Raw genomic sequence first — 22852 nt, forward strand, 5'->3', positions numbered from 1 at the left:
TCATACTAATGTAGTGAATTGGGCAAGTTGGTAAACGTTATATGCGACGAAAACGGCTCGAACGACGGAGACGAAGCGAGGGAATGAACGCGACAGCGTTGTTTCGTTATGTCTGTTTCTTCACATCGTCGTTCGAGCCATTTACGTCGCGTATATAGTGGCTGCTTCTGGACGGTGCCTACTCCCGAAAAGGGTCTACTGCCGAATTCTCTTCTGCAGCATGACTTTGGAGACGTTCAGTCTAGCGTGACTGTTTGGAAGTGGTCACTAGACAGCGAGAGAAGCGTGAATCAGAGGGCCGTGCACCGCAGGGGTAACGGGTTCTACCACGGGCCCTGGTTCGTGCTCCCCGGGGAGATCCAGCACCCGGCGTCACGCGTCTTCTACCGCCAGGAGGTGCTGCTCAGCTCTATCGAGGACACCAACCCCCTGCTGAGCATCATGGGCCGCTGCTGCGTGCTGGACTCCAAGGACTACTCCGCAGGTGGGCATGGGGCGAGAAGACGGTATCGATCCGGCAACAATTGCCTCTTGTGTGTCGCCAAACATGGCTGAAATGTTTCCGGAAGTAGCCCTTTAGCGTGCTCCTTATGTTTGTGCATAGTCTTAGACGAAATTTGTACCCGGCGTCGACATCTTCGATCTGCGGCGTCAAGGTTGGCTTACCTTTGGCAATGCGGTCGAAACTACTTGCACATGCACACGGGAATGAGATGCATGACGAAGTCATGTGCTCGTGTAGTGGTGCGGGAATGCAGTGATGTCAGAACGACGCTGAGCTGTGATTGGCTTTGATTGAAAGGATAGTGGGTAGATCTCAATGCTATATTTTTTCTTCAATCAGCCATTAGGAGCTCGACATTCTGACATTATCGCAACTCCTGTGCAAGAAGCAGACGAGCTTGTGCCCCGCATAGGCCTTTGTTCTAAAGCACCAGCGAGATTGAACGTCGTCGTGGACGCAGGTCGACCTACCGAGGTGAACGAGGCGGACGTGTACATCTGTGAGTCCCGGTACATGGAGGCGGAGCGTCAGATACGCAAACTGCCCAAGGGCCTCAAGGTGAGTGTGACACCCGGGCACTCGGGCGAGGGGTGTGTCGGTCGACACCGCCCAAGGGTGCTCTTCCCCACGCAGAAGTTCTCCCACTCGGATGCGGTGACGCCGGACGAGGTGTATTACTTCAAGAACCCCATTGCGCCCCAGAAGGTGAGAGTGAAACCCGACTGATCTCGAAAGTGGTGGTAATAGAGCAGCACAGGAGGTTCAGTGTCTCTGAGTTTCTAGAGGAAACGAGGAGTGGTGGTGTAAACTTTTGTGTTCCATATTATACCAATTTTCAGATCTACTGAACTCAGTCTTTCAGCCTTTATATCTATGTACGTAGAGTGCATGTTACGTGGTAGAAAATATGGTACTTATCGGATTTGAGGGAGTGAATGTGCAGTAACTCTCCAGTGTGTTTGCCCTAAAAATAAAATGTTTTTCTGTAGTTTAGGAGACGCTGACTTCCCGCTGTGCAAACACCACTAGCATAGATTTCACAGCTTTTGAAATGACCTTCGTTTGGTGCAGTATAAAACTCCCAATTAGTACCTTCTTACAGCCTTCAAATTTAGACTACCGAGACCTCCTACTAACCCCATACCCATTCCATCCCCGGCCCACTTCTTTCCCCGGATCCACTCCGGGCCCATTCTTACTTGGACCTAATACTCCTATCCTCCTATCCTCAGACCCATTCTATCCCTGAACCATTCCTATCCTCAGACCCATTCTATCCCTGAACCATTCCTATCCTCAGACCCATTCTATCCCTGAACCACTCTAACCCCGGACTCATTCAGCCCTGGACCATTTTAACCCAACGCCGTTCTACCCACAGACTCATTCTGACCCCAGCCCCATTCTAAGCCTGAAACAGTTTTATCCCCGGACCCATTCTAGCCCTGAACTGTTCTAACTCCGGATCGCTCTACCCCGGACTCTTTTTGCTTGCAGAGCGAGGCGAGCCTGTCGGACACCGGGGACGCCCAGCCAACGGCGGACGTGAGTTGCTTGCCCTCCGCGGTATCCCCGACGCGCGTCCATGCGGGTGCGGTGGTCGCGCAGGAGATGTCCCCGATGCTGTCCCGCATCGCCTCCGAGACGGACAACGAAGAGTCCAACGACGTCCCAGGTTCCTCCCTCGCGCGGGAGGACAGCAACCTGTCCTCGGCCTCGGGCAAAAAGGTCAGCAAACTGTGAGGGGCGCCCGCCTCTGCTCACAGTTTGTCGGGTGCAAACTGTGGGGCGCCCACAGTTTGGAGCCTGATGTCGCCGGTTTCCAACAACCGACGAGATCGGGTCGAGCTGCCCCGCGTGTAGCCGGCCGATGAAGGCATTTGGCGGCAAATGAAGGGGGTGTTTCTCGGTCATTTGCCAGGCATCTGCCAATCATTGAAGGTGTTTGCATCCACTGAAGGTGTTTCCCAGGCGTTTGCCGACCATTGAAGGTTTTTGTCGGAATTTGTCAACGAATGAAGGCATTTGCCAGTCATGGAAGGCATCTGCCAGGCATTCACTAACCAATGAAGGCATTTGCTGCCAGCCATTTGTTCATTGGATGTATGCCCGCATTCGCCGGCCAGCGCGGGCATAGATGGGTGTCCGCAAGCCTGGATGGTCGATCCGGTGTGGTGCTCGTTAACCCAGATAAGCATGAGCATGAATGCAATGGACGGTAGTGTGGGAAGTGTGTAGACATAAGAAATATTAGAAGCATGCAATAAAATTTCGCTCTGGATGTGTTTATGTGTGACTGGGACGTCTAGACGAATCATTGTTACTGTTATCCGTTGCTCCTTGTTGTACCAATGCCTGTTACGACCCTCTCCTGGCGACCCTCTCCAGGCGAAGGACTGTGACTCTGGACATTACGGTACTCTGAACAACAGTGTAGTATTGTCGGTTTAATACTTAATACCTTGGGAATTTTTCCACTTGCTGGTTCTCGTAGTAATTCGCAAGAGCACAATTTCATCACTCCAGTGGAAACTTGTCCGGGAATTAGATGCATGATCAATTTATTCGCACAATTAATTTTTGGTTGTTGCTTTCAATTCTTGGAGCTCGGAAATTGCCCTTTCTTTGCAGAAGTCTGCTTCACGAAAAATTGGCAACTTGATAGCCGTTCCAAACTCAAATTTGCTCATTTTATTTCTGGTTTTTAACAGCTATAACGGGTCCCTGACGCTATGAAAATAGTTGTTCCCCGATTTTTAACATCTGTTGCTGTATTGCCGTTTGTTTGTTGTGCTAGCAGGGTTAGCAGACTTCAGTGTTTTCCCTTATTCAGAAGTATGGAATGTAAAAGCTTGCTTCTCTTAGAAAGTGCTTTTGCCGTACTGCGGAGTGAATGCCACCCTGTCTTCCCACAGAGGAGCTCCAAACGTGTGGTGACGGGTTACCTGCTGTTTTCGAGTGAGATCCGCAAGTCGATAGTGCAGTCGAATCCGGACCGCTCGTTTGGAGACATCAGCCGCCTGGTGGGCAACGAGGTGAGCCCCTCGTCTTCACAAAAGCTCTGGTTGCCGGACGCCCACCGCGCATCTTCCCCGTCTGAATGTTTTTCTGGGAATCCGTGTTTGTTATGTGCAGCCTGCCCTGCTCCATTGCTGCACCCTTTCATATTCGTGTTTGTGTATGGGGGGTGCGGCAATGGGCCATCAGTTGGAGACCTTCCTCTCTAGTGCGGGCTGTATTGTTGCAGAGTTGGTGAGCTTGTTAACTGCATTTCACTGCAAAGCCTTCGAGAAGGAGAAATATGAGTGGGTTTCCCAAGATCAGAAGTTTTAGAAAATTCTGTTTTGGGGGAAAACAATAAAGGTGTGTTTTTTTTTACAGGAGTAGAATTTACCGTTTTTCTTGATGTGTTGCACATTTCTTAACATCTACTTCTGCCTAAAATCCAATATGCAATTGGAAACTCAAACTTATTTATACTGCATAACCATAGGATTCAGATTCAGTAAGGTTCTATTTTTGTTGTGCAACACAACAAAACTAGAAACTTACTGAATTTGTGCCCCTCCAAAGTCACCAGATGGGGGCCATAGCATGCTTGGCCCCCCGCCAGCTGTGCATGCCTATGTTCGTGACACAGGCATTCTGATTAAAATACTCGCATCCTAACGCTAGTGGCTGTAAGCGTAAGTGGCCGTAAGCATACTTGATCGATGCTCTTGAGATTGGTGCGTACAAACATTTGTATAAAGGAAGGAAGCTTCATAAGTATTTTTTACATTAGACTTCACCAAGCAAGGAACACTCAGTAGAGTTCAATCGGTAGAACGCTAGGACAGCTGAATATTTTGACAGTGTTGTACTCTACATTGCCTGCTAAAAAGCCTGGGGTGGTTTGCTCACCGACTCAGGCGTCTGGGCAAGAAGGTAAAATAGGCACGAGATATTTTCTTGCCACAAGGCTGGCGACACGGGGACAGGAAGCTATGCACAGAAAAGGGGTGAAGAGGCCTAAGTGCAAGTGGAAAAAACTGCATTCGTATACTTCAGCAACGTCATGTGTAGTTATTTCTGGAGAAGGTTGCGTTAAGCGAGAATTATGAGAAGGACGGGCGAGGCTTATTTCTCCCAAGCAGAATCGGCAACAACACTATAGTCGCTGACAAGTCAAGAACGAAGTGGAAGCTCCTCCCACCTCTTTCCACTTTAGCAGAACGCTGGAGAGGAGGTCACCTCCTCTCCAGCGTTTGCTCTGCTAAAGGGGAAAGAGGTGGGAGGAGCTTCCACTTCGTTCTTGACTTGTCATCGACTATAGGTACTTTCTCCCCATGGAGCCGGTCGCATGACTTTGAAATCCCTCTCGCAATTGTTTTACCCTGCCTGATGATATAGCCACCCAAGTTTGCCTATTGGTTCCGAGGTGCCTGCGCAACATGGCGTGCTTTTCGACATATCACGCTTTCACTTCAGTCAAGACGGGGGGTGGGGGGTGCCTCGGCGTCAAGCACGCTGTAGGATGTACAGTGTAGACCGCATATAACGTTTGTCGCGGGAGTCGCGAAAATCCGCACTGTAAGCGGTACCGCGCTATAACCAAAACATCAATTTTTCAGGCCAAAATGCATGCCATCAGACAACTTACATTTGGAAAAGAATTTATTTTATGTTAGATGAAAAATAAAGCTTAGTTTGAGGAAAGTCTTTATTTCACCAGACTAGTACACTTCTCTCTCAAGTGTGTCACACATTTTGAAAGAAATTAGCGACTTTTGCCTGGCGCAGCCTTTTAACAGCGTCGCGGGTTGCAAACGGACGTTGCGAGCGGTGAGGATTGCTAACCCTAATCACTTATCTCCGGCGATGAAAACGCAGGAAAATTCACATCCTTTATACGGTATGCGCCAGTAATGCCTTCAACTTTAGCACAGGCGTGAAATGTTTCAAATAAGAAATCCAAGCGATGTTCGAAAACACAAATGCTTAGAAAGCACCACTGCAGTCGAAGTAAACAAACACGACGACACGGGCGTTTCTGCAGTCTTGAGAGTGCCGCCACAACATCGCCGCACAAGTAGGTGGATCTTCCCTTCTAGTACACACAACGAAAATTCACAGTCAATGATAGCGCTTTTACGCGCAACGATGAGCTTCTACCACGCCGTCTACATCGACTATCAAAACCGACGCCATGTTTGCGGATAGAAGCAGCCGGCCAGCCGGCCCGCGACCGGCATGCAACGCGCGCGAACACTTCTCCTCGACCTGCGATTGGTCTGTCGTTGCGGTTGTTTCCAACGTTTCCAACGCAGCGAAGGGACGCACGCACGTGAACGACATGTGCGTGCATCCCTCCGTCGCTATGGCAACTGAAGCCTCTCTTCGCTTCTCCCCGCTTCTTCAAGCAACCTCCTTGCCCCGCGAGTGCCGCTTGCGGCTCGCGCCGTTATCTAGTGTCGCACAGGGAAGCGTGCTCTCTGCGTCGGTCAGTCGGCGCGGTCGCCGGGTTGTTCCGAAAACCGCACTATAACCGGTATTTTCCTTCGCGCGCCTGCATTTTAAGCGGTATTTACATGGAGTTCTATGGGAGGCGAACCGGTGGTTTAAAAAAGCCGCGTTATACCCGGTCCTGCACTATAAGCGGTTACGTTGTAAGTGGTCTATACTGTAAATAGGTGTGGACACTGCATGCGTCGCAGCTGCCTGATAAAGTCCTTTCCTCGCCTTGATTGCAAGCGGCACCACCAGATGGCCCTTCGATTATCGGCTAGTAGTAGCCTGTTGCTGGCCCGGTTTCCCGCGCTTCTTTAGGGGAGACACGCCTGTTTTTAGAGTTGTTTCCTGGGATGTGCCACGTCACGTAGAACTCGGCACTTGCACCACGCGTGTTGCTTAGACGCAGTTTCGTCATTTACCCCAGTTTTGTGCCCCGAGGGCCCTAAGAACCGTTTTACTAATGTGTTGAAGCGAAGAGATCTCTGGTGCGGCATTGGAGCCGGCATCCGTTGAGATCGTGGCAGACGCGCCGAGCAGAAGACACGTGTGCACAAGCACCGTGGTAACGAGACACTATTTTTTTTGTTTTTGTTGGTTGCACCATTTGGTTGATGGATGCCGTAGGAATAGGCTACTCGGGCGTGGCAACGAAATTTTATCTAGTCGATCACGTCGCAGCGTTCGCCAGGCTGTGCGTCCACACCTATAGACATTCACAAGTACGGCCTCTGGGAGCCGCCATCTTGCTGCTGGGGTGTGCAGATCGTCTGATAGCCGAGCATTGCCAAGGCCGTGGGCACCCCTCAGCAGTGCTCGACTATCAGACGATCTGCCCACACCAGCGGCAAGATGGTAACTCCCAGAGGCCGTACTTGCGAATTTCTATATCTATCTAAATCCTGCGCCGTAGCGTCGGGTAGCATGGCAGCCCTGACTGAGGCGTCCTCCGGCCGTGCAGTGGCGCAACCTGCAGGGCCCCCAGAAGGCGGACTACGAGGAGCGAGCCCTGCGGCTGAGCAGCGAGGACACGGGGGACAGCAGCCTGCCCCAGAGCCCCGCCTCATCGGCCCACGGGGAGGGCAGTCGGGACGGGGTCCCGCCCCCGGGGGGACGGCCGGGTGGCCCCGCCCCCGGCGACTTTGCCACCCTCTCGACCACAGTGTACGAGTGCCTGTGGGACGGCTGTGACGCTCAGTTTGACTGCCAGCAGGACCTTGTGGACCACCTGGCCCAGGACCCCAACGGACAAGTGTACCAGTCCTACTTGGGATTCAAGGCAAACAAAGGTACCCCCCCCTATCCCCCCTTGCGCATGTCACGACGCATGCCTGGAACAGTCTCCGACCGACAGTTGTAGTCGCATCTGCGCCGTGCCGTTGCCAACATGGTGGACACCCGAAGCGCATCTGCGCGTAATCTTCGTTTATTTATTCTTTATTCGTTGAGCTGCCGCAGTGTTGCTACAGCACTATCGCGGGGGGCGAACTGCCATGTTTGTGGGACGAAGCGTCACTTCATCGAGCACATTCCAGTCCTCGCCTATTCTGACAAAAAAGGAATTCTTGTGAAGCTCCGTTTGCATTGGGATGATTCTCTGTTGCCTAGTCGGCATTAGGTGCCCAATCAAGTGCCCTCGCCAGAGGAAGACCGGTTTCCCCCAGGGAGCAGCGTTTGAGTGTCTGTTTATGGGTTCTTCTTCTGCCGTCCCTAGACAGCAATGAGTTCCAGTGCCTGTGGCTGAACTGCCCCAGAGTCAAGAAGAGCATCCCGTGAGTCATATCTCTTTTTCGTCTCTTCTCCGCCTAGCTGCACATTTAGTGTCGTTGCATGGCGTAGGCTGCGCGTCCTTTGTAAGGTTCCCAATTTTAAGAACTTGGGTACTATGGTTCGCCTCTATCGGTGGAGGCAAGTAAAAGTATATAACCTTGTTGCTTGTTTTTTTGTTTTTTTAACTAATTGTTTTTTTGTATTGTGAGCATCGAGTTATAGAGAGTTAATTGTATATTGGGTAGAACCTTGTTGATACATTTCTTCCTTCTTCCCATCTTTGCCTTTCTGTGCTGTCCTTTTGTCTGGGAAGGCATGACATTGGACTGGGATTGTAACCGCATTCCTTAGAAAAACATTGGCAGGGTTCTGCGGTACTCTGGTTCGCGACGAGCGAAGCTCGTGTCGTCCCTCGCGTCTGAAACGGGCCGAAAAGTTACCGCGCGTGTCGTTGCATTTTAGGACATTCAAAACCGAGACTCGAGTTGCAAAGAAAATTTTAAACGGTTCGGTCTGCTCCACGAGTTGTAACGAGAGTAATGCGGCTTCTGGCCATTGCTGCGTAATCATTTTGGATGAACGAGTGCTACATGTTAAGGTAGTGCAGAGTAGAGTACTGCCTATGCTGTCTAGAACGCGTGTCCGGCTCACGTCCTAAAAAGCGGTTCCTCGATTTTCGCTCGGCGGCGTCGTAGAAGTGTCCGAAAGCGCGACGCTCTGGCTTTCGAGACGCCATTTGTTGCCGCTTTGGGACCGCCTTCGATGCACGGGTGGAGTGGGACGCTAAACATCCCTGTCGTGGACACGTGCCAGTCACCGTAGGTACTGCCCTAACGTTTGGCGAGGTTACGTTAGGGAGGTGTCGCGTTTGCCATTGCCGGCCCCCACAAACCGCACAAGTGCATCCCGCGGGGTTTTCGTGGGAAGCCGGCTGCACGGCGTGTGACTCCTCGACATTGCGCAGGCCGTTCCCCAACATTCAGAAGCTGCTGCGTCACGTGAGGGAGGTCCACGTCAAGGTCGCCGGGCGTATTGTCATGCCGGACGTCAAGCACAGGTGAGTCGCCCGCCGGGGTGCGTGGTCAGACGCGGGCGCGGTCGAAACTGGCGGGAAGCGCCGGAAAAGGAAGTTTGCGGAAGGCTTGGAATCCGAGTCTTTTAGTAAGCACAGCGTCACCTGGCACTCTGAAAATTCCGAGAGGCTTTTAAAGCGATTAGCTTTCTTAGGATCTTCGGGCCACTTTGAGGTACATTTCTGGCCGCTCATTTTTCCGCTAAATTTAGCGGGAGAATTGTTGTCGGGTGATTTGACATGACCTATGCATAAATTCAGCTTCTCCGCTAGAATCTAGCGGGAAAACTGGTGTCGCGCGATTTCAACGTCAATCCAGTTTTCCTGCTAAATTTAGCCGGAAAGGTGACATCACATGACCTGACGTAACCTCAACACCGACACAATTTCCCCCAAAAATTTAGCGGGAAAAATGACGTCACACGGCTTGGTGTCATGTGACCTACACACACACTCAGTTTACCCGCTGGGAAAAGTGACACGTGACCTGTCGCAGCTCTCAGCTGTGCCTGCAGCTAATTGCTCAATTAGACAGCGCCATAGTTATTTCTGCTCAAATTTTAACATGGAATGTGTTTTTTATGGGTTGTTTTCTGTGAGAAAATTTTCATGAACAACGTCATATTGAGCATCGCAGCAAGCATTACGAACGACCGACACGCTGGGATCGTCACAGACGTTAAAGTTACATGTAACGTTTTTATGTAAAGTTAGAGCCCCGGCAGGGCTCTAACTTTGACAACGGCACGAGCGACAACGGCAACCAGACAATCGGTTTGCCGGCCTTGCTCATAGATGGCGACCACCTTTCCAGCCTTTCCACTCTGATTTTCACCAGATTGGAAAGGTCGTCCTTGAGGTCGTCCTAAACGTCCTTGAGGGTGTCCTCGAGGTTGTCCTCGAGGTCGTCCTAGAAGTTGTTCTGGAGGTCGTCCTAGACGTCGTCCTTGAGGTCGTCCTTGATGTTGTCCGAGAGGTTGTTCTCGAGGTCGTCCTTGAAGTCATTCTTGAGGTCGTCCTAGACGTTGTCCTTGAGGTCGTCCTAGACATTGTCTTTGAAATTGTCCTAGAAGTCATCCTTGAGGTCGTCCTAGACGTGGTCCCTGAGGTCGTCTAAGGCCCGTTCACACTCTTGCAACCGAGGGAGACGAGATCTGTTAAAACTTCTTAAAATTTCTTAGGACGAGAGAACACACTGGCACGCTGGTGCCATCTATGCGGTGACCCTGGAACTGCATTTCACAAAAGCAAAGGTTTTGCAGGATTTCCGAGGTCAAATGTGCATAATACAGTAAAACCTCGTTAATTCAACCCCTGCTAATCCGGATAATTTGAACTGCCGATCCCCGGTCCCGTCAAGCGTATGTATTAGTCAATGGCAGTCAACGCTCATTAATTCGGAGGGAACGCGGCACACTATAGTTAATTCGGACAAATTCGGCAGGTGGTGCTAGCTACTGTCCGTTCCAAAGGGTATTACTGCGAGGTGCACACGTGGTTTTTCCGGTTTTCCCATGGCTCTTTGCTCTTCCGGTTCTCCGTGTTTCGCACCAGTTTTTCTCTGGATTGCCGTGCTTCAACGCGTTACTCTCCTGGCATGGAACCGGCAGAAGCATAGCTGCAACGGAAATAGGGTAGCACAAATGACCGACGACCGGAATTGCAAAATCGCGACACGCAGGGCTATTGTTCCCGAGCGTGCCGATAGCGAGAGTGACAGTCACGTTTTATGCCTCAGAGGGGGGATCCTAAAGCCCGCCATTTTAACGGCTCTCTTATCCCTCAATTTTTCGCCGACCACCCCCGCATTGAAAAATGAAAAGTGATTGGCACTCTCGCTATCGGTGCGCTCGGGAAAAATAGCGCCGGGTGTCGCGATTTCACCGCTCCGGTTATTGGTCAGTTGTGCTACTCGTTTTTTGTTGCAGCTGTACTAGGCTAAGAGTTTAGCGACGAAAGGGGAAATGCTGAGGGCCTTGAAGTTCGGCGTCTCTCGACAAGTGACGGAAAGTTACGACGTCAAGAGACGCAGTTTGGCCACATACGTGAAAATTGAGGCCGATATCGAGAGCGAGAAGTTCAACGCGAAAAGAAAGCGGCCTTGGAAGGTTGTGCACCAGAAACTAGAAGAGGCCTTGCTGTGCTATATTGTCAGCACACGGAATGCGTAGCTCAGACAGTGCGAGTGCGGTGGAGCACTCGACCGCGCTGAGGAAAGTTGCCGTTTCCGCCCAAGTGTCGTCCAGAAAGCAGGCGGTAATAGCATATTTCTTCTCAAAATAAAGGTATGTCGCAGGGAAACGTTTTCGCGCAGTTTTCTTTGTCCTTTCGATATTTCGTTTTCGGATAATTCGGACATTTTTGCCGGTCCCATGAGATCCGAATTAACGAGGTTTTCTGTACCTATAAGAAAGCCTCGTTTATAATGTTGACATAAATGTTTTTCAAGCCAAGAAAAAAAGGATAATGCGCGAGAGAAATAGAAAATATACCGGACTGCCAACTTTACACTGCTACCCAATAGATGGCGCCAGTGTGTCCTCTCGTTGTAAGAGGTTTTGAGGAACCCAGTTTTAAGAGGTCGCAAGAGTGTGAACGGGCCTTTAGGCGTCATCCTTAAGGTCGTCGAGATGTCGTCCCTGAAGTCGTCCTCTAGGCGTCGTCCTCGAGGTTGTCCTAGACATCGTCCTTGAGGTCGTCCTAGACGTCGTCCTCAACGTTGTCCTTAGGCGTCGTCCTTGAGATCATCCAAGAAGTCGTCCTTGAGGTCGTCTGACCTTAGTACAGCTTCGCTGGGCTTCCTTCTTCACCAGAGTGGAAAGGCTGAAAGTTTTTTAGACTACCTTAATATTTTGAGAGATAGCCCACCTAAAATCGAAAGCAAGTCGGGCGAATATGAGGAGTAAGCTAACTTCCAATGTGCAATAAAAAAAAGTAAAAAAAAAAATGTAGTTTTAGATTTTGTGATTTGTGAAACTTGCGATCGCAGGGAGGAAGACGACGAACCAAAGACTACTGTCCTTCTCAGTCGGCAATGTACGCCCGTCTCCTGCCGTGGCTAAGTGACACCATTTCTGTTGAAGTCACCATTCGACAAGGCCCCGCAATTAGTAGAAGTGGGGCCATTTCTTGGTGCTTTTGGAACACCGCCAAATCGTGCCAAATATAGGGGGCGGATTATCTTTATCTTTCAGGGGTTGTGGGCCATCTCTCGAGATGGCCCACAGCCAGCTCTTGATATGGCCCCGACTTCCAAGGTCGCAGGTCTGTATGCAGGGTGTATGATTTTAATTCGAACAGGTTTATTTTTAAAAGTTGCGAAAGAAACGCTATTTGCACAGGTAAGTTATTCGGCCAGGGGGACATGGAATAGGGGGCTCATCGTCGCAATAATAGAATAATTAACTAAAACGTGCTCATCAGCTTTATAATTGGTGAAAATTGACATCTGGTTTTAATTAGAAACTTGCCGAGTGCCATTGAAAGCAACTAAACAGGTCCGGTTTAGAAAGACCCGGGAGACAGCCAAGCATGGCTCACCTTCCCACGGTCACGCGACCCTGGACGACCCCACACTGTCACATTGGCTCGGAACGAACGGCTACCCACAGTCGCCGCTTCCGGGTGGGACTGCCGTCACTCTTGTGCATATGACTTAGGTGTCAGTCTCCTCACAGTTTCAGCTCGGCAGTTGCAAGACGACAAGCACGTCGTTGAAGAAAATAATTATCATCACCCGTCGCGAAATGCCCAGGGCCCTAGCGGTGCGATAAATGGTTTGAACAATGGAGGGGGCGGCTGGTGGTGCTTTCTTTTTTTTTTTCTGTTTCTTTGCGTAGAGTAACAGGGCTGTCTGTTCTCTAACCACAGGTCTGTTCCCAAGAAAAGCCAGAGCACACCCACAGTTCCGCCAGGTGAGCCAGAGGACGGGAGAAGCGCATGCCTCTTGCGGCGTTGCGCCTGTCCCGGCATGTGAACTGTTGAAAAAGGCATGCTTTGCGTCTGTCTGCTGGCGTCGCCGAAGTCGTCGTGTTGCGCTATGAGTGCCCCTCTTTTGTGCATCGTGCCTCATGTTTTGCTGTTTTGCTGCCGAGTTGTCGGGGGCGTTGCTGCAGTGTTGGCGGAAGTAGGGTGGGACTTGGAAGCCGAGGATTATATAGGTAACCTGCTATGCTGTTTGGTTTGGCACCATCTAGCGACTGAAGCAAGAAATATTGGGTACCCCTGGGAGTGGTAGCTGTATTGTTCAAATGTGAGCTTTTACTCTGGTGGCGCCGCTTATCCTAGTGTCTGAAGGAAGAAATACTGGGTATCCCAGGAAGCCGTGATCGCGTAACGTGCCAGTACAGCGGAAGCTACGGCCCTTGTGGGCCAATGGGAACGTGACTGCGTCTCACCGGAGTGCGCCTCTACTCCGAAGAAGTATCGGGCTTTTCGCTGCGTCATGCTCCAATATGTGTGCGTTGGGCTCGTATACGTCACGCATTTCAAAGCCTTCGGCACTCAATCTGTGGCTTATCGTTCACCCTTTGCCAAGTTACAACGAGACAGGGTATAACCCTAGGCTCTCACTTTACTGGCGCTGCCTGGGTGTTGCCGGCTCACTATAGTACCCAACACGTTCTGCTCTTCGTGTACTGAATTGTCCCGGGTTTCCAAGACAGAGAGACATTGGGTTTCTTGACGGTAACTAAGCTGGTATGTGGCGCTCTCTCTTCGCTTTAGCTGCAATTTCGAAAAGGTTTAATTGTAGGGAGTCTTGACTGACAGCAGAAATGGTAGCGCATGAATTGCATGACAGAACAAAGGTGCATGGGGGAGTTGGAACGTGAACGCAATGATAGCAGTGGAGCAAAATACTGTTGCCGTCTTTCGTAACAATGCTGTTTGAAGGCGGTCTTAGGGAAACGGGGTTTTTGGACAAAAGAGCCTAACAGTGCACAGGCATGACAACTTACGCAGCACACAATCGCCTTAATCGAAATTATCTTGCAGACTCGGTAACGTAGTTGGAGCGACTTGAACAGTGGGCCATGACGGGTTCTACATCAGGCCAGAAAGAATCTTTACTTTTGTTTAAAGTGCTAGATTTTGGCTTCAATGAACCACCTGGTTAACCTTTCTTCTTGCGGTGTTGCTGGATTTGTTTAGTTCCCCATTCCTGTAGCAGTGCTTGACTGATTTGTGAGGGCTTAGGGTGACCGCTAGTCACTGGGATATCCGTGCTTCGTATGCCGCTTTGCAACCCTAAACAAGGAGTAGATGCGACGTATGAAGTACAGATGTGCCAGTAACTCGCAGTAGAGTGGATGGCCTTCACTCTTTCCGACTATGAGCTCAAAGCTTTTTAAACAATTTCCAATGTTCATGTAAATGTTTGTTCATGGATTTGATTATTTTTATTAAAGACGTGCCTCAGACGGCATACTACTTCTCAAGTGTTCCAAGTTCTGCGTCGTCGCCTCGCATAATTGAGGAGAATTAAACGGGGAAAACCTCAAGCAGCTACCTCCCAGCCGTCTTCTTTCCTGCGGGAAAACTTTAGTCGCAAAGGATTTCCCCTGTAGTCGGGCTCTCGCAAGTTCTGTCTCCCCAATGTTCCGAACACGCCTTAATGTCGCATAAGAAAGTGTTTATGGAAGAGGCAGACTCCAGTCTTCCAAACTCGTTAGAATCGTCCCTGGAGTCTAGCGTCCACCTTGGCTCCAAGGGCCTCGCTCTGCCGTGCATGCGTGTCCTTGCGTGCCCGTGTGTGACGTTTGTCTGTTGTTGTTGTGCCAGTGGTGGGGCCACCCCTCATCCCTCAGCAACCCTTGCACCACCATTTCGCACCCCCGTTGCACCCCGTGGGCACGCCCCAGCTGCCCCACGGCGTCCCGCAACACCCCCACGGTTTGCCGCAACACCCCTACGGCTCCCTTGGACAGCACTGCCCGCCGCCGTGGCCGCCGGGTAATCGGGGTTGCCTGCTTGCCCTCTGGATTGCGGAACCCCCTTAGATTTTGAGATTTTAGCAGCCTGCAGCATGCAGCACCTGGGATGAGACCTGTTTACACATGCAGCGCAGCACTGCAGCTCAGCAGTAGTGAAATAGTGCTGACTTTGCGCTATCTCAATGCTGCACTGCATGTGTGAACTGGCCTTTATGACAAAAGTGTCTCTTTATGTGCAGGGATTCCATTTCATTCATAGTTCCCTACATTTAGGTTTGAACTAATGTTTACTTAACATAGCTAAAATATGCAATCTATTGTGTTTATTATTAATTAATATTTACTCGCAGAATGAACGCACTTTTTTTTCCGAAAAATCGATGCAAAGTTAGGGGGAGCGTTCATTACGCGAAGTAAAATTTTGCCTCCGTATTTACTCGCATAATGAACGGACCTTTTATCCTGAAAAATCAAAGTAACTTCTTATCTCTTTGCGCGCGGCGCCCGACCCCGTAACCAAACTAAGCTGTGCAAAAAAAAACAAAAAAAAACGTTTTTTTTTTTAGTTTCTTGGGTTTTTTTTTTGTTTTTTTTTTGCCGCCTTTCGCAAGTTGTTTTGTTTGCTTAGGCGAGGGCTCTCCGCTTATCTTTCTTATCTCCTTGCGCGTGGCGCGCGACGCACGACCGCCCCAAAACAAAACTGCGCTGTGCAAAAAAAAAAAAAAAAAAAAAAGCTCTTTTTTTTTAGTTCTGTAAAGTTTTTTTTTTTTTTTTTTGCTGTTTTTTGCAAGCTGTTTCGTTTGGTTAGAGGGTTTCTCCGCTCCTCTTTCTTACCTCCTTGCGCGCGACGCGCGACCCCCGGTAACCAAACTGCGGTGTGCAAAAAAAAAAAAAAAGGTTCCTTTTTGTTTTTTTTGTTTCGTGTTTTTTGTTTGTTTTTCTTTTTGCCGCCTTTCGCAAGCTGTTTCCTTCGCTTAGAGCGCTTCTCTTTCTTACCTCCTTGCGCGCGGCGGCGCGCGAACACAAAGTAAAGACTGCGCTGTGCAAAAAAAAAGAAAAAGCACCCCTCCATGTTCTTTTTTCTTGCTTCCGTTGGATCTTTTCGAATTTTTGTAACGCCTTTTGCAAGGCCTTTTGTTCGCCCATGCTGCCCATGCTTTCGCGACCTCGCTGCACCAGGATAAAAAAGTGGGTTCATTTCGCGCGCGTGGGGGGGAGGGGGTCAAAATTTTGACATCCGAGTTGGGGGTGCGTTTATTACGTGAGTGAAAAAAAAAAAGTCAAAATTTTGAGAGCCGACTTGGGGGGGGGGGGGGGGGGGGGGGGGGGTGCGGTCATTGTGCGAGTAAATACGGTAAATTTATTATTTTATATTTATATTTTTACATGTATTATTCCTACAACATTATCATTCCTATGCTTGCTTGTGCCTATTTTGGCGAAAGCTTGAAAATAGGCATTAGGAAGGCTGTTGTGGGAGTAATAAATGGTTGTTATGGTGAGGCCACGTAGAAGATTTAAATCTTTATTCTGACCAAATTAGGAAGGTGGTAGAAGAAAGACAGCAGTGATCACTGCAAATACTTGGAGGAGGCATCGTAACATGCTAGATGAAGCTGCAGCCAGTGGCTTGTTGTACCTTATTGTACCTTATTGTGCCTTCTTGAATGTGGGGTACTTGCCGGTACTATATCATAGCTATATAAGACCAAAAGCCCTATTCGTGTCAATAGTTTGTTATAGGAAAACTCTTATTCAGAAACATTTCTACTTCCTTGCGTCTCAGTGATAAAAAAAAAATGTGTGTAAGACATTAATCTCGAAATAGGAAACCTAATTGCCCTGGCAATGCCACTGTGCCTACTTGAACAATTTCCAGTTTGGAGTTACCAAGAAAATGAAGCAGCCTGTAGAACTGATATACTGCATAGACTTACAATGACTGAGAGAAAGCTGAGGGTTTGCCAAACTTCGTGCTGTTTACCAACCTAACCGGACATCAAGTGTTGCTCTGCCTGCACTGTTTGTTGTTGGTGTTGTTTTGTTGCTTGTTGGTCAAGCCTGTGCAGTACTCTCCCCACTATGTCTACTGCCTGATTTAGAAGCGCTCAATATGCACACTGCATTTTCGTACGCATTGCACAGTTTCAGAATCGCTCACTGTCGTGTGGCCAATGTTTGCAGGAAGTGTGGAGGTTTGCTAGAAAAGCGTGAACAACCATATTCTTGCGACTTCAGTGATCTGCTGTGGATGTTTGGTAGTTAAATTTCAGAAGGATTATTTGGAAAGTGGTTTCTGTAACTGTTCTTATTTCGAGTGTGTTCTCTCGAAATAGGCAATAATCGCTGCAGGGAGAAAAAGCTGAGTTACCAAGTTACCAGCTTCAAATACTCATTCGTGGTCCGTTAAAAAAAAAACAAAAAAAGTTTATTTATTTTAGGTTATATGTAATATCTCGAGTCATTTCTCATCCCACTTTTTGGGCGAAAATATCAATTTCCAAAAAAACACTGAGTGATCGCTCACTCCTACAAATATCCCAATGCGGACTCCGCGATACACGAACATTCATCCTACCCAAAATGACACAATTGCAGACCTTACGTTTGGAGGACATCCTTGACAAAGTAAAACCAAGGAGGGAAAGCCAATTCACTCTATTTACGCATTTCCTCCCCAATTTCTGCGGTCCTGAAGTCGGAGTACATCCGGTCGCAAGGAAAACGATGGAGACAACAAAATTATATTTGCTTTGCTTCAGACAAAAAGGAGCATAGTCCGAAAGACAACACAAGCAGTAACCCATTCAGGGATTGCGAAGTCAGCGGATGCCCCATATCCTGGAAAGTAAGCGCAAAGTCAAAGCCGTAAGATCAAAGTTTTTTTTTTTATAATATATATATATATATATATAAGAAAATAAACGAAGACAACATAGCGGTGTTAGAAACATGCTTTCACGGAGAAAACATTCGCATTCTATGCCGATCGGTGGTGCTCATTGCACGTATGCAAGCAACACACTTTGTGATAGTAAAACTTTCTTTCGTGAGCATTTCTTGCCTGAAACGATGAAACCAATTCGAGTTTTGAGTTTAGTGTATGTGTTGTGCAGCCACGATAGAGACATATAGAAAAATGGGCGTTTTTTTTTTAGCTTTAACTTTTCGTGCTTACCCACCGAGACATGGCCCACCCCACCTTTTTTTATGAATTGCAGGCGACAGGGGGTTAGGCAATGACTGGGGGTATTGCTGTAGTTAGACAAATTGAGCACAGGTAAGCCCCGTTACAGGGGAGGAAGTCTCAACAACTGCCGCACGCAACAGAGCGACGTCGGTCGGCCTAATTCGGAATGCCCGTGGCGTTGTAGGTGCGGTGCCCCCGGCAGTGCCCGAACGAACGCTGGAACCCATCTTCGTGGCGCCTCCCCCCCACCCGCACAAGCTGCTTCACACGTACGCGTACATCCGGTGAGTCCGCCCTCGTTGCCACGTCACCCAAACCGGCCTCTCCGGTCGCAGCAAGATTCCAGGGCATCGCGCAACACCGCGACGTCGTCCTCCTCTCCCCACAGAGGCCCGCTTCTGTGGGGAGAGGAGGAGAGAAGGAAGCTGGGAAAGTGGATTCTGCGGGCGTGCCTCTGACACGGCCCTCTGGGCGGTCGCAGGTACATAGAGCAGCTGCAGCCCGAGGCCCGCCACGTCAGCCCATGGGACGCCCAGCTGAAGGCAACCAAGGAGAACACGACGGTGTACGACCCCTCCCGCCTGCCGGCGCACTGGCTGGGCAACGGGGTGGCCAGCCACGGCAACGCCCTCAACGCCCTCTGGGCCCTCAGGGACTTCATGCTCAGGGACGCCTTGGGCATCGCCCGCATCTCCTGAGCGTCTTGCCCGCGTCTCGAGACGCTTCCGCGTGCGTCCGTTGTGATTGTTTTGGAAAGTCACGTCGCGCGACGGGCTCGCGCCCGCTGCTCTTTTGTTGCGTTTGGGACGGACGTCCGAAGGGGCCGTGCACACGTGCCGCGCGGTCGCCCGCGGGCTACGACGTTTTGACTTTGACGAGCTCCCGGCCTCGACGTTGCCTCGGTGGTAGAGTCGTCGGAAGATACGGATAATGGCGAGTTTTAGAGTGGCATGTGCTGAGGGCTCTCTAACTTTTTAATCTCGAGGAACCGCCATTGGCTTAAAATGGCAGCCAAAGATTTCATGTTGGTCGTGATACCGACTTAATGAGGATGCAGACCTTATACACGACAAGACACATGCTGGGAGTGCTTGGCTCGTAGCTTTGTGTTAGTGAGTGGCTCCAGCCCACTGAAATAGATCTTAGAGGGGTAGTACAACGATTTGAATGTTGAAAGAATTTGCAGCATGTATATTTTATATTGTTTATCTAGACACAAAACACAAAAAAGCGCCACCTTGCCCCAGGAAACTGCTATTCTGCTGTGTAATTGTGAAGGAAAAAAAACTAATTATTTGCCCATCAGCAGCCGGGATGGGCGGTTATGAAAACTACGGTGGAACGTCACCTGGGTACACGCGGAAGTCAACAAAACCTGTCCCCCTCCACTGCTACACTCGCGGTCAGCCCCAAGGTGAACCGTCTTTAGCGTCGATCGCTCGCCGCGACCTTCGGCTGTGCTAATCCTCGAAAGGTCAACATTTGCAGAGGAAGCGGCAGGGGGATCTCAAGAGAGAACCTAACGGGAAAGCAAGTGGTCCCCCGGAGTATGTCACTCGAAGGACGACGTGAAAGTTGACAGGCACTTTGACCTTTGGTTTGTTTCATTTTTTTAAATAAAAACTAGAGCGCGCAACAATAGTGAAAGACGGGCTAGTTGCTACATCGTTCCTTTTGACAAAAGCGCCACAAGACAAGGACATAAAGTAAGAGACACAGCTGAACGTGTCCAAGGAGAACTTTGCGTCCTCGTCTTATGCATGCGCAAGAAAACACGGTTTGTCTGTTCTTCTTTCTAAAGGTGACGCAGATTACTTCCCGCAGTTAATTGGCTAAAGTCCGAAAATCGTTGCACCGCCCCTTTAAACTTGGAGAACACTGCTTGGGAAAGGGTCGGTCGAGGAAATTGCGGAGCTTAAGGAGTGCACGGGGTACTCTGGGGAATCCAGTTTGAGAGCCCGTGGCAAAAGCAAAGAACTAGCGTCGATCTAAAGCGGAGTGGCGGCCATGCACAGTGGCGACGTCGCAACTTCTTGGCGTAGGCAGAGTTTTTGCATCTTGCGGTGCTCTAGAACTCGCCAACGTAGAGTGGGCGCCGACCACCCGAAATGCACGACACCTGGTGGCCGCCCCTAGAACTTGCCACAACGCCAAGTGCGTTCGTGGGAAGTCTCGCCGGTTCTCTCACCGTAGATTAATGGCGGTACAGGTTCCACGTTCGTGACTTCCGTGAGTCGTGCGGCAATTGCAGTTTGCCTTCGTCTCTACGCGGGATAACTCTGACGTTTGAGAGCACGCTCTTGCCCTCGCAGCGCTAATTAAGGGGTTGGACGCGACGTGTCGCGCATGCTTCGCCCGATCGACGTGGCCTTGGCACTTTTCGTATCTTCTACGACGCTACGTGCGCAGTCGACAATCGTGCGTAGTCGAGGCAGCCCGGAGGCCGGTGAGTCGGAATAACGGAAAATTGACTCCATCCGTTTTAAAAGGTGTCGGTATAACCGCATTTCTGCCCATATCTTTCTGTTTAAAACCACTGAAAAGACACGCTCGTGTGTACCGTAACATTTCCACAAAGTCCTCTCTAAACTGAAATGCATATGCATTAAAAGAAAGTTTGCTTAAAGTCTGGGAAGGGGGTGCCTAAGCTATTACGATGATGGGTTGGTCTGACAAACTATACAATCCACAGGGAATCTCTTTTGGGCAGCCTGGCTGCACCATGCATTTGTCGCTTGCAATGATTCTTCCGCTGCATTGAGTTCACGATTGCCGTTTGCCTATCTATGAAGTGCTGCCACGTATGGACTGTTCTAAACCTACCTGGGACTTTGCAGGTACACATATGCTGCTCTTTTCTTTTCTTTTTCGAAGGGTCGGAAATTTTATGTGCCCGACGAGCGACGGCAGTTTTATTTCGAGGTTTTCTTACTTGGAGGTTTTGTTACGTTGACGAAACTGGGACTTCTTTTACAACAAAGTGTACACGGACGCTTGCCTCCCTGCTGGGTACACTTCTCCCCAGGCACCAGTGCGCTGCAGGGAACCGGCAGATGGTGAAACAGTAACTGCGTTTGATTTACCTGCATTTCCTGCACCGGTGCACCTCCTGCACTGATGCAGAAAAGTGTAGGGCAATGTATTTGTGGCATGTGTGTTGAGATATGACCGGAAGTAGGCCACCCTACATTTTTCTGCATTGTTGCAGAAGGAGCAGGTAAATCGAACCCAGCTAGTACAATGTGGCGGTCATAGCTTCAAAATGGGATGTGCAAATATCAAAACTTTTAAATGTGAATTAATATGAATACACAGCATAAAACCCTGGTGTTGAATACTGAGATGTGCATATTGAATTTACCAACAGTTAGTCAAAAACTGGTATGTACAGCAAACTGGACTCCAATCTTCCTAATTGTGGAAGTTTTATTGACAAAATAACCATCATTAGATGTCATTCTTATTTGGAGATAAATCAAATTTTGGGAATGTTTTATTCACATAGTACAAAATCTTTAGTATTTGCATGCCCAGTTCGAGAGTTCTGACCTTGCATTTAAACTACCATTATTTGCCGTTCTATCTTTGGGTGACTCAAGGTAACCATTTGTGTTATAGGCGTAATGTCATTAATTGATATTGACAGTTAAACAGTATTGTCTTCATTTAAAGTGACTCATAGTTTTACATCTGCTTGTGTGACTAGCTCAAATGAGGTGTTCTTCGTTCAGGGGAGAGATACACTATTAAATTAAACCTACGAGGTTGCAGGTGGCAAAAGCTGCTGAGGCGTTGAGATCACCTTTTTAACTTATTATGTTTTGCATAAGGTATGCTTTAAGATGTCTGCCATTAAAAAAAACAGTGCAAGCAGATTTTTTTTTTCTTGTTTTGAGCGGTGGTTTGCCTTTCGCATGACTACGAAGCAGCTATGGTTGCTATTGTGCCACTTTTTTTTTATCTGCAGTTATCCGGATGCATTGTGTGTGCATTGATGCGGGTTTTGCTGCAAGTGGCATATTGTAAGTGTTTACAATATGAATTTTTATTTTTTCTTCATTTGTGAACATTTTCAAATTTTTAATAAAGGTCATTGCATCGTGAATATGGGCTCGGTTTCGAAGAGCATATTTCTCTAATGTCTTGGACTTAACCTAAAAGCTGGTGGGCGTACACCAAGCTGCATGCCCACCAGCTGTTTTGGGCGCAATCATAGAGTTATTATAATGAACGCTAGAGGTTCAGTGGGTGCCAGTGTGGTGCCGCAAATTGAAGCAGACAACAACCAGTAGAAAATTTACATCCGGTAATGCATTTCTATAGGCAACTTGCAATGCTGTTTGGTTTGGTGCTATCTAGCGACTGAAGCAAGACACATTGGATATGTCTGGGAGCGGCGGCTGCATTGTTCTTAATTGCTCGTAAATATGCAAGGTGGTGTCATTTTCATATAGTGACAGGACTGGCATATTAGCAATATATAAGCGTCACCGGAATGCTGGCGAACCTCAACACACTGTATTTGTTTTGATTACTATTTTTCTTAGAATTGTTGCTTTATTCTACGCTCTTATTGGGGAACAACTAAAGCAGTTATACTTTATAAAGTACATGCTATCGGTATAGTTCAAATGACGTGTTCTATGTTTTAATGCGAAAGCATTAACTGATCCCATGGAGCGAACTGACGTAACCAGCTTTTGAAGCCGTGCCAAACGGCACCTTCCCCTGTCCCAACGGAGCGAAGCCTGTCGTCTGTAGCAGAAATCTGATGGATAGGCTCCCATTAACTGGCGCGCGTTGTAGTTTCAAGGAACGAGGCTCCCATTGGCTCTCGCGCTGCGTAGTTGCAAGGAACGCCACCAGAGAGGCCTTCTCTAATGCGGCGCATC

General features: G+C 49.1%; 1 protein-coding gene across 1 annotated transcript in view; it reads left to right on the forward strand.

The window, feature by feature from the left end:
• LOC8052464 (protein polybromo-1) overlaps positions 1-22065 on the forward strand; it is a 60848-nt gene extending 38783 nt beyond the window's left edge. The window contains exons 30-42 of the mRNA XM_029988875.4: positions 312-484; positions 966-1063; positions 1139-1210; positions 2003-2050; positions 2114-2233; positions 3421-3540; positions 6957-7284; positions 7710-7767; positions 8730-8822; positions 12708-12751; positions 14619-14789; positions 18145-18244; positions 18442-22065. Coding sequence (XP_029844735.2) covers positions 312-484; positions 966-1063; positions 1139-1210; positions 2003-2050; positions 2114-2233; positions 3421-3540; positions 6957-7284; positions 7710-7767; positions 8730-8822; positions 12708-12751; positions 14619-14789; positions 18145-18244; positions 18442-18658 — 1642 coding nt within the window. The 3' untranslated portion in view covers positions 18659-22065. The remainder of the gene's footprint in view (positions 1-311; positions 485-965; positions 1064-1138; positions 1211-2002; positions 2051-2113; positions 2234-3420; positions 3541-6956; positions 7285-7709; positions 7768-8729; positions 8823-12707; positions 12752-14618; positions 14790-18144; positions 18245-18441) is intronic.
• The last annotated feature ends 787 nt before the right edge of the window (positions 22066-22852 follow it).

The sequence above is a fragment of the Ixodes scapularis genome, unplaced genomic scaffold, assembly GCF_016920785.2.
Source record: "Ixodes scapularis isolate PalLabHiFi unplaced genomic scaffold, ASM1692078v2 PGA_scaffold11__112_contigs__length_91849675, whole genome shotgun sequence".
Classification (NCBI taxonomy): domain Eukaryota; kingdom Metazoa; phylum Arthropoda; class Arachnida; order Ixodida; family Ixodidae; genus Ixodes; species Ixodes scapularis.